General features: G+C 38.4%; 2 protein-coding genes across 10 annotated transcripts in view; one reads left to right on the top strand and one right to left on the bottom strand.

Moving 5' to 3' along the window:
* The first annotated feature begins 6,637 nt into the window (after window positions 1-6,637).
* LOC137128651 (ATP-sensitive inward rectifier potassium channel 1-like) lies at window positions 6,638-9,866 on the top strand. Its single transcript, XM_067507009.1, has 2 exons — window positions 6,638-6,790; window positions 8,107-9,866. Exon 2 carries the CDS (start codon window positions 8,125-8,127, stop codon window positions 9,244-9,246), a length of 1,122 nt encoding a protein of 373 aa, XP_067363110.1. The 5' UTR covers window positions 6,638-6,790; window positions 8,107-8,124; the 3' UTR covers window positions 9,247-9,866.
* A 908-nt stretch (window positions 9,867-10,774) lies between these two features.
* fli1 (Fli-1 proto-oncogene, ETS transcription factor) overlaps window positions 10,775-14,756 on the bottom strand; it is a 30,309-nt gene continuing 26,327 nt past the window's right edge. For all 9 annotated transcript variants that reach the window (XM_067507008.1, XM_067507001.1, XM_067506999.1 and 6 more), the window contains one exon: window positions 10,775-14,707. In XM_067507008.1, coding sequence (XP_067363109.1) covers window positions 14,178-14,707 — 530 coding nt within the window. In that variant the 3' untranslated portion in view covers window positions 10,775-14,177. The remainder of the gene's footprint in view (window positions 14,708-14,756) is intronic.

Raw genomic sequence — 14,756 nt, 5'->3', positions numbered from 1 at the left:
CTCTGCTTAGAAGATATTAAGGCTCTCCTTAGATGTTTGGCCTTATGAACATAGGAGTGAATGCCTGTGCACTGACATATGAGGTATTTTTGCAATTGTGTAACAGCTGTAATGATTCCAATTTCGGGTGTCTGTTGCTTACAATCCATTAGTGATTGACACTCTGAAGGAGTTTAAAGCTGTGTCGTTTCCTATAAGAGCTAAGTAAAAGTGGCTGATGATACTAATGTCCAAGGACAAAACAATCAAACCTGCAGATTTTAAGTTTATAGTACATTCTAAGTGAAGAGTAAACAAACATTTGATGTCATACCTTGATAAACCTTTTTTTATTTCCCTATGACAAGAATGAAAAAATATATAGATCCTCAGAACCCTCAGAAGCAAATGGCAGTTTAAATGTGAATATTTATTGGACTTTTTCAGCCCACTGCCTCATTTGTCATGTAGTCTTTTCTCGGCCCAAGCCCATCACTGTCAAAAGCTTTTGCATCCTGGCATTAGAGCAACTTCTTCCACTAATTGGTATGTGTTAAAAATACAGTCTGCATAGAGATGCTGTCACGTTAAGAACAGAAGGATTTTATAACCTCTGATTTCGTCCATCCCTGAGATATTCATGTGAAAGGTTTGCAAGTTTAGAGATAACCTTCTCCTGCTACATTTTGTTATGCAGGAAGGAGCTGTCAGGCCATCACTGCAACCACTGACATGCAGAGATTAGTCTTTGTAACTTTCTTTGGTAACTAGTCTTAGCTCCATATTGCAATTGTATCCTATCCAAAGATCTTCTTGAAACCAAAAATATGTTCTAATACTGTTTAGACAGCAAATTGAAGATGTCTGACATAGTAAAAACATATGTAACTCCATTATGGCACCAGTTGGCTCAGTGAACATCAGGCTGGGATACACAAGTCTCCTTGATAAAATCCCAGCCCATATGCCAGGTGTGTCGTTGAAAAAGCCACTCAGCTCCTTGTGCAATGCCTGTAGCTGCCCACTGCTTCCCCCTAAGGGGATGGGTTAAATGCAGTGAACAAATTTCATTGTACAGTAACATGTACAACCCTAATTCCAAAGAAGTTGGGACAATGGGTAAAACATAAACAAAAACAGAATGCAATGATTTGCTAATCTCATCGGCCCATATTTTATTCACAATAGAACATAAACATCATATCTGATGTTGACGCTGAGATAATTTACCATTTCATGAAAATTATTAGCTCATTGTGAGTTTGTTGGCAGCAACACTCTCAAAAAACCTGGAACCAGGGCAACAAAAGGCTGGAGAAGTAATTGAATTTGACTATTAAACCAGATACTGCATACATCACAACAGCATGGCTTCGCAGAAGAGTCTGCTGAACTGGGTGATGCTGATGGAGAAGGTTGAGGAACTTGAGGATGCTGATGGAGTACAGAGAGGGTCATGCGGAGTTGCATTGTGTCTTTGTAGATTTAGAGAAAGCATATGACAGGGAGGAGCTTCAGAACAACGGAGAGTGTTCGAAAAGAGATGAAGAGGCGAGTGCAAGCAGGTTGGAACGGGTGGAGAAAAGGTCAGGCGTTTTGTGTGAAAAAAGACTATCAGCGAGAATGAAAGGAAAGGTGTTCAAGACAGTGGTGAGACCAGCGATGTTGTTCGGCTCAGAGACAGTGGCACTGAAGAAAAGACAGGAGGCAGAGCTGGAAATAGCAGAGCTTAAGATGTTGAAGTTGTTTTTGCGAATGATGAGGATGGACAGGATCAGGAATGAGGACATCAGAGGGACAGCTCATGTTAGCTGTTTCAGAGATAAAGTCAGAGAGGCCAGATTTAGGCGGTTTGGACATGTACAGATGAGAGATGGTGAATATATCGGTAGAAGGATGCTGAGGTTGGACCTGCCAGGCAGGAGGTTGGAGCTGCCAGGCAGGAGGTCTAGAGGAAGACCAAAGAAGAGATTAATGGAGTGAGAGAGGACATGAAGTTAGTTGGTGTGAGAGAAGAAGATGCAGAGGACAGGGTTAGATGGAGGCACATGATTCGCTGTTGTGACCCCTGAAAGGGAACAGCCGAAAGGAGAAGAAAAAGCTGAACTGGTGATGTGTTGCTGTCATCAAATTCAAAATGGGATAATTTTTTTCCATGAAATGTTCAAATGCTTCAGCTTCAACATCTGATATGTTATTAATGTTCAACTGCGAATAAAATATGTGTTCATGAGATTTGCAAATCATTCTGCTTTTATTTACGTTTTACACATCGTCCCAACTTCTTTGAAATTGGGATTGTACATGTACTCAATGACAACAAAAAAGGTTCTTCTTCATTAGATTGGATGAAGCCCAGTAGTATATAATAATAGTAGTAGAAAGAAGAAATTGTCACAAACCCTGATCATGCTTTTATCATTCTCCACTGGTTCCTGCTGAGATGCATATCTGCATCTTTAATTTTTCAGACAAGATAATTTTGTCCTCAAAATGTGTGCTGACAAAGTGCATTAACATCTTTTTAAATGTCTTTGCAGCTCATCTTTGTATTAAGATAAGAAGCAAATGTGTGACAAGCACAGCTGGGGATTTCAGTGCTTGGCATTTTGCATTTTGACAAATTTTCTCTGAGAATGATTGAAATGGAAAGAAAATGCTCAGTAACCCAGGAAAGCAGTGCATTTTATAGCAGTTTTAATTGTGAGGAGACCTAACCTTTATGAAACGGCTTTATAATTTACGGCATAAATCTGGCTTTAAATAATACATGTGATACTGTTAATACTTATAGAGTCCTGATAGTTCGTGTGGAATTACGTGTATAGATCAAGGGCTTTTGGCTTGTCCCTTCAGAGGTCACCCCAGCAGAACATATCCCCCACGTCGTACTATTGAGTTATTAATCATTGTCAACCTGCTTTTCCAGAGTTACTCCAGATGACATCATCTGAACTCCTAACGATGAAAAAGAAGCTTAGCTAGAAGCAGAGAAATAGTTTAATATAGGGAATTCAGAGGGAAGTTTTAAAGCTTCAGTGTACAATTACAATCTGAAGAAAAGCCAAAGAAAGCAAGTTGAAAAATTTGTATAGTTGCCCTTTAAAGCTTGAATTATTATTAATTTGTAAACTGTAGTAGATGCTTTTTTAAAAAATGAACTAGTTTGGACTAGTGTGTTTAGGGTGGAGGCCAAGCCAAGGGAAGCACAGCATGAATAAAGTGAGGCAGGAAATAGACCTTAAAGACGATGCAGATTTATCCCATTATAATAGATGTTATGTATAACTTCTGTTTTGTGCTGTGATTACATTCTTTGGGTCCATGTTTACTGAGTCATTTTTTATTTACTTTTTCTTTTTTTTAACATGTGAAGACACATGTGAAGACACACCTAAATTTTCCTTTTTTTAAGTGGTCTTGACAACATGTTGAACATTTACCAGCTTCAAACGAATACCTTGGTCAAGTGTCAACAGTTATTAAAAAAGATTTCAGTTTTTTTATTTCACTGCCTACAAAGTGCTGTCTTTTGCAGTAAATCACCAATTTCTCAAAAATCTAAACAAACATCAAAATTACTTTATGAACAGCACAATAAGGGACCTAACTCTAGGTAACATTTGTTGCAGAAAGCCTGCAAATTTCCAGTAGAATCAATGCTGCTCAAAGTCTATTAGGCAATATTATGCAGGACAACTCTAACTTTTCAACCCAGTATTTTTCCACTGATGTTCAGAAGTGTTTATATTTTTGTTGATGCAAAACATATGCATATTGCATATTACCTATGCTGGGTTTGTAGGTCACTCTGTAATGAAGTGATCAGGGATTTCTTTTTCTCATGAACAGACTAACATATTTATTAAAGCCTGACAAAAATCATAAAAAGTCCAGTATTGTTTATTTGAGCGTTCCAGCTGAGAGAAAGTCTCATACCATCATGACACGTAGTTGTAAAAGGCACTTAAGGGCTGTAAGTAATCAAGTTTTGTGTTTTGTATTAATAAGTTTAGCATGCATTTAAAGATAATAAAAACTTCTAAAATCCCACCAAAAATGACCACATTTGTCCCTTGTCATTTTGTTACAAATGATGCTGATACATATTTTTTTTATTATTCAGTGCCTGTTCGACACAGCCCTGCCAGCAGATTTTCACGTTGTTGGTTAATTTTTTCGTCATTATTATTCAGTGGCAGTAATTGTCTCAGATGGCACTGCTATCAATCGAGCATAGTGCCCTGAGCTCTTCAGTTTTTAAACCAGCCCAACAATCAGCGCAGCTGTGGTGTGGTGGCCCTTCGCCAAGCTGTTGTCTAATATCAAAGGAATTAAAAATGAGAATCACCTTTGAATAAAAATAAATACATTAATTAATTAAATAAAACTTAAACCTCGTTTTAACTGCTTTAAGATTTAGAGAAAAAAAGTCATGAAATCCTAATCTTGTTCTGTGTCAACAGTATTGTATTGGCTGTCAATAGACTACACGCATACAACTCAAAACATCCACTCCCCAGCAATTAATCTCCGTAGCCTCTGTTGTTTTATTCCATCACTTATGTTCTATGAAAATCATCAGAACACACCTCTGTATTTGTGTTAAGGGGGAGTGGGGCTAGGGGGCTGCGGCTGTTGCTTGGTTGAAGACGACTGTATTGAGCTGGAAAGTGTTTATATTTAATTGATAGTGACAACATTGTGCCAGGGATGTGTGAAGCATATTATTATTGGTGATAATGTTTAACGAAGGAAAGTGATACATAAATTATACTCTCTTTTTTATCATGAACAACTATTCCAGTGGCAACAAGATTAATATAACAAATTAACATCAGGTGCTAAATGCTATTCCAAACGATTCCACCGTCACATCACATTAACTTGCCAAATACTGGCACTGGCATATTTTAGAATTCCCCAAAACACTGGTCATCAAAGTGTGTGTGTGTGTGCGCGTGTGTGAGTGTGTACATGTGTCTACAGTAAATAATGCCCCACAGGCCTTTCGTCATTGGGATGCAGAGAACCAAAACCATACATATATAGAACATGTAGGTTTTTACATTCACATAGTTATTATTCAGCTGGGGATTTGAGTTTACAAGTGTAAGTCTCCCTGCAGCAGTGACCTGGTTCCACTGGCAGCCATACATGCGCATGCCTTAACACTGCCCCCACAGTGTTTGAAAGATAATGTGTTAATGCTTCGGATCATGACCTGTTCTTTTACTTTTCTATACTTTCCCTTCCCATCAAAGTAATCTGGCCTTTCTGTTGTTGAGCGTTACTAGTGCTTTGCACCTTTGTTTTGAAGCCTCTGCATTCGACTCATAAAGGTGTCTCTTGACTGTAGACTTTGACAATGACAAGCTTACCTCCCCAATTGAAAAGGAGCCATGGACAGAATTCTGTGGTCATCCACCTCAGTTGTCTTCCATGGTCTTCCAGGCGTTTTGCTGTTGCTGAACTTGACAGTTAATTCCTTCTTTTTAAGAATGTTCCAATCTGTTGTATTAGCCACTCCCAGTGTTTTGTTTTTTTTTATGTTTCCAGTGGGTTGGTTTTGTTTTTTCAGCCTTATGAAGGCCTCCTTCACCTGCATAGACGTCTTCCTCTTTGGACCTGTTGAGAGTTCCAGTTAACAGTTACTACCATAAATGTAACACTCAGAACCACCTCCAGGCCTTTATCTGTGTGATTTATCATGAAGTAATGAGGGTCTTTTGTCAAACCTGTTGAATTGAAGTTAAAAGATTTGAGTGACGTCTGTGTTTTACCTCAAATTCAATGTGGTGGTTTACAGAGGCCAAATGCCAAAAAACATATCATTTTTCCAATAGGTAAAAGCCTAATTGAATGTAAACTGAAATTCACAAAACAAGTTCACTTAACGAAAGCTATCAGGTTGACTCAACTGTTCTAGTCATGGACAGTCATTAAATACACATTGTCTTTCCTTTTCTCATTTATTTGTGTAAAGAACCAGTTCCTTATTTGACATTAAGTAGTTAGAGCTGCTCCCAGGGATGTTGCTAAATTTGACTGGGGCTGAATTTAATAGTAACCTTTTTCGTCATCTGTTTTTTTAATCATATGATGAGGGGGAAAAAAATTATTAAAGACACACAAAAAGTTTCCATCATGACTAATTTCTACAATAAAAAAAAGGGTATCTGTATTTTATTTCCAGTAATCGCTTTAAAAAGGAGGTAACTTTAACAAATAATTCATTCAACTCAACATTTCAAACTGAAACACTTTTAAATTAAACAACTTATGTGTATTAGTTGTACAGCGGTCTGAAAAATCAATTTAGACATTCTAATCTGAAAACTTTGTAAAGCCTACATTTACTTTAAGTTAACAAGAGAAGTTTAATTGAGTTGGCTAATTGCTGTATAATGTTTTACAGTTTAAGAAAATATCATAATAAACTATAAATCTAGTTCAACTGCCAGTTTATAGATCAAAAGCTAAGATCAAAAGTCTTGCAGTAGTGGAGGACACAGGTAAGATTGGCACTTGGTGCCAGATGTATTAAACCCAAAGAAATATGAGTTTGTGTGTGTGTGTGTTTTGGTGGGAGGTTACTTCATGTTTTTGTGGGCGTAAACACTCACCTGGATGATTTTAGCATAGTGAGGCAAGACTGTATAAATGCACACAGGTGTTAGCGTGAGGGACATAGGTGAAGGACACACTGGGACACCCACTGTCACAATAAGAAAAACAGACAGTGAGGAAGAGAAGCTTTCGGCTGAAGATTGCCATTCATCAACATCTTTTTTCATCTCATATTGCACAGGTAAGTTTGTAGTTTTTAAGTTTGCACTTAAGTTACTTTACATTTGTGTCGAAATAGTACATTTATATCTGTATATCATCATAATATTTATGAACTAGTGCTCAGCCTTTAATAGAAGAACAAAAAACATACTACAAAGGAGGAATCATGGCTCATAAAGACTTCCAGTAATCTTTAATTTACTTTAATTTAATTTTAATCAAAGGTATTGCTAAATGCTGCTGTAGCAGGATTTGTTCGCTGATCATTGACTCTGATATTAGAATGTGTCAAGAATTTAAATAAGCGAAAAAATTAGCTCTTAAATATGAAATGAATATTGATGGCGCATGGTAAACGATGCATAGAAGTACCTTGAGTAGTAAAACTACTCATTTACAGCTTACTAGCCTTGTTTTTATTTGTCTTCACTATAGGTCTGAGTTATACGTTATCATTCCAGATTTAAACAAGCTGCACAGTGTGATAATTTGAGAGCTGAAAACAAAAACACAAAAACTCACTGGACTGATTATATTGTAAAAAACTATACTCACTGAGAAGCATGCCGTGATCCAAATAGGTAGTTTGCATGAGTTGGCAAGAACAGAGGCCATATTTATTTGGAAACCTCTGCACAGCCAACACTACCAGTTACCATCCATCAAGCAGCAGACTTATATAAAGTCAGAGATTGTAAATGTCTGTGAGCAGATGGTCTTCTGGCTTGCTTTACCCAAATTATTTTAATGCCACCTTTCCTTTTTCTGCACTAAAATGCAGAAAACAAAGATGAACCTTGTGTAGACATACTTGCATAGGACCAAAGTTTTTAAATTATTTGGCTTATTTATGTGTTATGCTTCAGTGGAAACTTGTGTTTCTCATTAACTTCAGGTCTTTACTGCAGTACTGAATCCAACCCAGATAATAGTCTTTCAGTAAGGATTAAAATTGCAGTGAGACAGAGCAAGCTTGGAACATGTAAGACTGTATGTAAGCAGTCCACAGTGAGCAAAGAATTTGGAGCAGTATAACAGGAATGATACATACTGTTTACAGAAATGGGACATGTGTTCACTGGAAGTGTATGAAGTTAGCTTTTTTATACTTGTTAGTCTCCATAAAACAAATTTGTTGACATTACTAGGGCTGCCAAAGTGTGTTGGGGCACCAGCTGCAGTCAAATCGACTATAAACAGTGAAACATACAGTTTTTATTTTGCAGAATACATTTTCTGTTTCTTTGATTAAACTATGAGACTGTTTTTCTTCAGGAAGTCTTTCGGAAATTACTGTGCAGCGACTAAATGCTATTCTGCTTTATTGTCTTATAGGTCATCTGCTTTTAGAAAATGTGTGGATCCTTGAGCAGACGTATTAGGGACTGTCTGTCAAGCCGAAAAAACAACAGAACCAGACTAGTGGGCAAAGATGGTCGATGCAACATTGCATACGGAAACATCAAGTACGCCAATCACTATGCATTTGTGGCGGATTTCTGGACCACTTTAGTGGAGATCCAATGGCGTTATGTTCTCTTGTTCTTCATTGGTTCGTTCACCATCACCTGGTTCCTTTTTGCCCTGCTGTGGTATTGGATTGCCAAAAACAATGGAGACCTGTATTGGCAAAACCCCTCCTCAGACCACAAACCATGTATTTGGGGGGTTTGGGGACTCACCACAGCGTTCCTCTACTCCCTTGAAACCCAGACAACTATAGGATATGGTGTGAGAGCAGTCACACCTTATTGCCCAGGGGGGGTGGCCCTAGTCACCATCCAGGCCGTTTTTGGAGCCTTTTTTAACTGCTTCATGTGTGGGCTCGTCATGTCGAAAATCTCTTCACCTAAAAAGAGGGGAAAGACCATTACGTTTAGTGAAATGGCTGTCATCAGCCCCAAAAACGGTTCTCTTTGCTTATCAATCAGAGTGGCCAACCTGCGGAAGAGCCTGATGATAGGAAGCCAGATCTATGGCAAGCTGCTGAGAACAAAAAACACACTAGATGGGGAGACAGTCATCATTGACCAGGTCAACATTGACTTCATGGTGGATGCGGGGAAGGACAGCCTCTTCTTCGTATACCCTTTCACCCTCCACCACATCATCGACAAGAACAGCCCTTTTTTTGAGATGACGGAGGACACGCTTCACAAGCAAGACTTTGAGCTGGTCGTTTTCCTAGATGGCACAGCAGAGTCCACCAGCTCTTCCCACCAAGTGCGGACCTCCTTTGTTCCTCAGGAGATCATGTGGGGCTACGACTTCTTGCCTATCATCTCTAAAAGCAAGGACGACAAGTATAGAGTAGATTTCTCCAACTTCTCCAAGGTGGTGCCCGTGACCACTGCAGAGAGTACCTACTGTTTCTACAACATCAGCAGTCATCTTCCCCACCCCAGTGATGGCTATGACAACCAGGGCTTTGAGGTGATTGAAATCGGCGATCGATCACATGTCACAACAATGTGACATAGAGACAGTGGTAGCAATGAGCATCAGCAACTGAGACGGGTAGGGGCTATTTTAAATGCAGCTATTTGTATGTATAACCTCCTACTCTATCTCTGACCAGGAGACAAGATCATGCTAGATATGTAGCTACAATTGAAAATAAAGGTTTTTCATACTTGCATACTTGCACAGGTACTACACATACTGTATGTGCTCTTGCTATAAATGAAGAGAAGTGATTCCAATTTACCTCTAGCCTTGCATGAGTATAGAGAAGCAGAGAAGCACAGTCCTGTATATAAAACTTGAATAAACTTGACGGATTATGTGAAGCATAATTTTTTTTTCTCGGCTTTGTTGCTGTCAGTGAGTGAGACTAAACTAAAGTGGTACTTCAGTAATTTATGCAACTGTAGGGTGCTTTACACAAAGATATGTTTGGACTTGAACTATACTATTCAGACACTAAGGCACTAGCTAGGGTTGGACTCAGGGGTCAGTCTTTTCTTTTTGGTGATGTAGTTGTGTTTTATTACTGTATTTTTGTTTCCTATACAATGATTTCTAGTTGTTTAAGTCTTTCTTTTTAAAACTGATGTCATAGTACATTGAATAAAAGCTATTTTTGCAATCAAAAATGTCTTTGTTGTCATATTATTATTCTCAGTGTCGAAAAGGTCAAAGGCAACATACTGACAGGTGCCAGGCACAGCTTTAAATCTATGAACAACGTGACAGCAAACAGGTACCCCGACACAACAGACTGAGATGAAAGCTGTTGCTTACTGTCTGTTTTTTCACAGGTGCATAACATATAGCTAGTCCACTACATTTAGAGATATAACAGCACATATTGTATGCTAGCGTGACATTGTATCAGGTGTGGTTAAGGCAGACCCCCCACCATGACCCACCAACAGTTTTCATTAGAGTTGCACCCAGGGATGTTGTTGTAGAAACCAATTATGGTAATAAGGACAATCAGGGTAAAATATTGTGCGTATGTATACTTAAGACAAGTAAGAGAAACTAATAAGTAGCATACATATGATGCATGTGCAATGCATATGACATTTACATTCATAGTCCAGTATATTGTGAAAACTATGATTTCTTACACACTTAAATGAATAATGGGGTATCGTGACAGCTGCGATTGTCTCCAGCACCCCTGTGACCCCTAACAGGACAAACTGTTGAACATAATGGATCGATGAATGGACGTGTATGACCAAACAACACGGAAAACCGCTACTGTCCCCGAACACCTCACTTTCAGTGTGCCATCACAGCCCTACTGAAACAATAAAACCCCATCCACTAAGATTTGGAGGTGGCTTATGACTCCAGTGTGGGTCTCCTATAGCTGGTACTTCATTTTTCTCAATGATATGATGAATTGTCCACATACTCTATGCCAATGTCTGCACATTAGTGCTGCACCAAACAATGGCACATGTAGTCTGACATGAAATATAAATAATTTAAATTAAAACACTGTAGAATTCAACAGTAGGACTACAGCTGCATCTAAACAAACTACACACAAAGTACAGCTTGATTTAATTGTCCAATCAAATCTACAAAATAATTTTGATAAAAGTTAAAATTACAACAAAGAAAGGATTCATTGCATCACTGTTGTATTGGCCTGCATTAGGTGTATCTAATAAACCAGTAACTAAGAGCATATTATTTTAAATGGAACATGCAGTTTCCTGTAACCTTGTCACAGTTAGTTTGTGCATAAATTAGATTATTTTACAATCAGATAGCAAGCCTTCTAAGGATGATCAAGATAAAGATCTTTGGGTCTAAGCTCTTTTCGTCTATAAATCATGTGGGAATCCAGGTGAAAAAGCTACACCTCAATCATATTTGAAATATTAGATTGTTTTGTTAGATTTAATGCATGCTTTGATTTCTAATACAAATGCAAACACAGGTGGCTAACACAACTGTTTAAAAAGGTAAAGTACAGATACACACTTGGAATGTCTAACAATACTAAAATATGACACAACTTAAATTTATTTTACACATCTTAGACAATTGTTGCAAAAAAGCCCCTATTAAGACATCAATGTGGGTTGTAAAACACCTGATAGCAACTTTGATTTAATCTGTCCAGATAATCTTGCGAACCCGGGGACAACTGAAGATAAAATGAGAGGTAAAAACATTTATTTTGTCACATTATCCTATACAAAAGCTCTTTTCCAAAGGGTAGAACTTTATACATTTCCGGAATGACAATATTAATAATAATAATAATACAATGGTTAATTGTAAAATTATAGACATATATATATTTATAATTTTTTTGATATCCAAAATACATTGCATATATGAAGTAGCACAGATTCTTTTTCCTATATAATGCTTATGAACATGGAAGGTAAGGGTACATTAGAATAATTTTTTTATGCTACAAATTACATTCCCTTTTTTATTTGTTCCTTTAAAGCTATAAATCTTCAGAAGAAGCTGGTTGGTAGTATTTTGCGTAAAATACCTGAAATTGTTTAATGCACAGGAAAAGCTACCAATCCCAGGGCTATTTGATATGAAAAGTGATTCACTACAGAAATAAACCATCATTATCACATGTGGTATATATTGAGTAAAGGCAATCCCTGGCTATTGGATTATGATTCAAGCAGGCATTCATAGTTTTGGGAATACATGAAAATATTTTGTGCACGTTAGGCACTTAGAATGTTACAACTGAATTTCGGAGAAAAAAAAAAATTACAATAACAAGAAATCAAAATTGTTAAAATGTATAGCCCAAATGTACAGATATAAAAACGCTTAAAATGCCAAACACACTACTTAGCAGAAATGGACTCAAAATGTTTGCATTTTTGACCGAGGTCAACTCGTATTAATTCTCTTGAATTTTTATACTGTGTCACATATGAAAATAACTCTGCATAATTTATACAGTAAGTTGCTTTAATGCCTAGTTGACTGATGCTTATAAAATAATAAAAAATAGGTCTGACAAACGCACAGCGTTTGCGAATCTGAGGATTTCTTTGTTTCACCTCGTCATACTTTATTGGTCTTGTTCTCTGATAAACTACTTAGTCCCAAGTAATTTATTTTCAAGTGTCCATTTTTCAGTTACTTTAAAGGAATACTTTTGCTATCAACAGCCTTGAACAGCTGAAGATGGATATGTTTTGACATGTAATTACTACATGGTGGTGATGATGATGATGATGATGGAATCCTGACTCGAGATTCATGTGCATTTTGCTGGGCTTTAGATCAGTGAGAAACTAACATTCAAACACACATGCTGCTCGCAAACTAGGATCCAGCCCTGGTAAAATTGCATCTGAAAATTACTTGCTGCTAAGCCACTTCTCTGTGCTGACCTGTATAGTCCTGACTGGCCTACATAGAGAAAGGACATGCAGGATCAGCTGTTGTTGTTAGAGTGCACATCAAAATCAAAAAATGTCAGATGTCTAGTGATCAATTAAACTGGTTTGTGTATCTTACAGTGCATCAGTAAGATCAAACACTCTTTATTTTTTAATAATTAGAAAATATATGGTATAAAACAGCAGGCAAGGCAGAGCTTCATTTTAGCACATAAGAAACCATGTAGTAGTAAAAGTATGCACTCATGGTACTATAGGGTATTTTGGAGAAAAACCACCACCACCAACAACAAACACATCCACAAAAATATCCAACACATACAGCCTTGTGTCCTCTTCTGTAAATAATATCTACAAAATCACTTCTGGATCATGTTTTAGATTCAGACAGGTGCAGCAATCATGGTCTTAAGTGTAAAGGAAGTTTCTCGGTAAAAGGTTTTTACAACGCTCTTACAAAATGCAAACATCTGACAAATTTTGATTTGGCTGCAGGGTGTCCCCTTTTACATCTGTTTCACAAACCAAAAGGCATTCACATTAATACTGACATGGTCGAGCAACAGAACATCTGGAATTGGCATGGCTGAAAGGCAACAACATGGCAAACATTTTATAGCCTTGTGTGTGGCCCCCTGAAAATATCTGACCTGGGTTGAATTATAGTTGCAAATTACTTAAATTACATCTTGACTCAGCTTCCCTAGCACAACAAGTCCACTGTACACGTCGCCCATCTTGAACTCCGCACACAAAACAAAAAAAGCATTTTAAGTACTGTAATTGAGTTGACCCAGGTCAGCAAAAAATACAGCGCTTCCCTCTCTGGCATTTAACTCTTCTCTAGCCTTCCAGTTTGGAGGATAAATTAAATTGTGATTGGCATATTCCAGTTGCCAGATTTCTTTCAGTGCTGAGATAAGTCCATCTCTTTAAGAGCTCCTCCTTGTCCACCGAATTCCAGAAGACTCTCCTCACAAACATAAAGAAGTGCAGATGGACAGACGAGCAGGCGGAAACAGAGGAAACCGAGGGCTAGATGTGGTGGGAAAAAGAAATCCCTACAAGGCTGTAGACAAGTGGAAAAGGCAGATGCTTTAAGGCATAATGTACATAATGTACTGAGGAGGATGCAGATTGAGACCCATAAATAATGGGCCCATGTCTGGTACTGTTGCGGGCTTAGGAAGCAGACAGACTCAGGTTGTTTCTCCTGTCCTCAGGTTTTGGTTTGGGAAGATTTTAGGAAGGAAGAAAAAGGCACAGGAAAATCAGACGCATGTCCAAATACATTTACAAACAGTTGCTATTCCTATAAAGATAAGTAGTATTCCATTTTGAACAATAGCATCCAGTTGTTTAGAAATTCCTACATATAAAAAAAATCCTTCATTAAAACATCCTTCATTCAGGAGTTTCTTTAGAGGACAAATACCTCTATCCATTTAGTCTTCATTGGTTTGGCATTAGTGGGAGTGCAGGTCAGCAATTGTGGACTTTTTTGTGACAAAGGGAAAGTTTTTAGTGGGTGGTGGTTGGTCAAAGAGTAGTCTTTTAATAGTAACTTCCCAAGTGAGATGGCACATGGGTGTTAGGATGGCGGGGAACATTGGTGTTAGAGTAGATGCCTGCAGTGGGCGAGCTCCAATACGGAGCAGTGGGTCCAAAGAAGTTGGAGGAGGTGACAGGCATTGAAGAAGGGTGAGGGGATACAAAGTTGACCTTCTGCTGGTGGGGGTGATAGGAAGGCACATAGGCTAGATCTGTGGGATACTTATACATGGAGGACTCGGTGGGGTGCGGCTGCAGCGCCTGAGCGATGCCGTGGAAGTCAAACTTGTAGGCATAGCGCTTGCCGTGCACCTTGGTCATGATATTTTTGTCATAGTAGTAACGCAGCGCACGGCTCAGCTTGTCATAGTTCATGTTGGGTTTGCTTTTTCGCTCGCCCCAGCGCCTCGCCACCTCGTCTGGGTCTGTCATCTTGAACTCCCCGTTGGTCCCCTCCCAGGTGATGCAGCCAGCATTTGCACTGTCAGACAGAAGCTCCAGGAGAAATTGCCACAGTTGGATCTGACCTGAACCTGATGGTGGACACAAACACCGGTCAAAAAAATAAAAGCAGGCTCATCC

This window comes from Channa argus, chromosome 6 (genome assembly GCF_033026475.1).
Source record: "Channa argus isolate prfri chromosome 6, Channa argus male v1.0, whole genome shotgun sequence".
In the NCBI taxonomy this organism is placed as follows: domain Eukaryota; kingdom Metazoa; phylum Chordata; class Actinopteri; order Anabantiformes; family Channidae; genus Channa; species Channa argus.
This window is presented reverse-complemented; position numbering and strand designations above follow the sequence as displayed.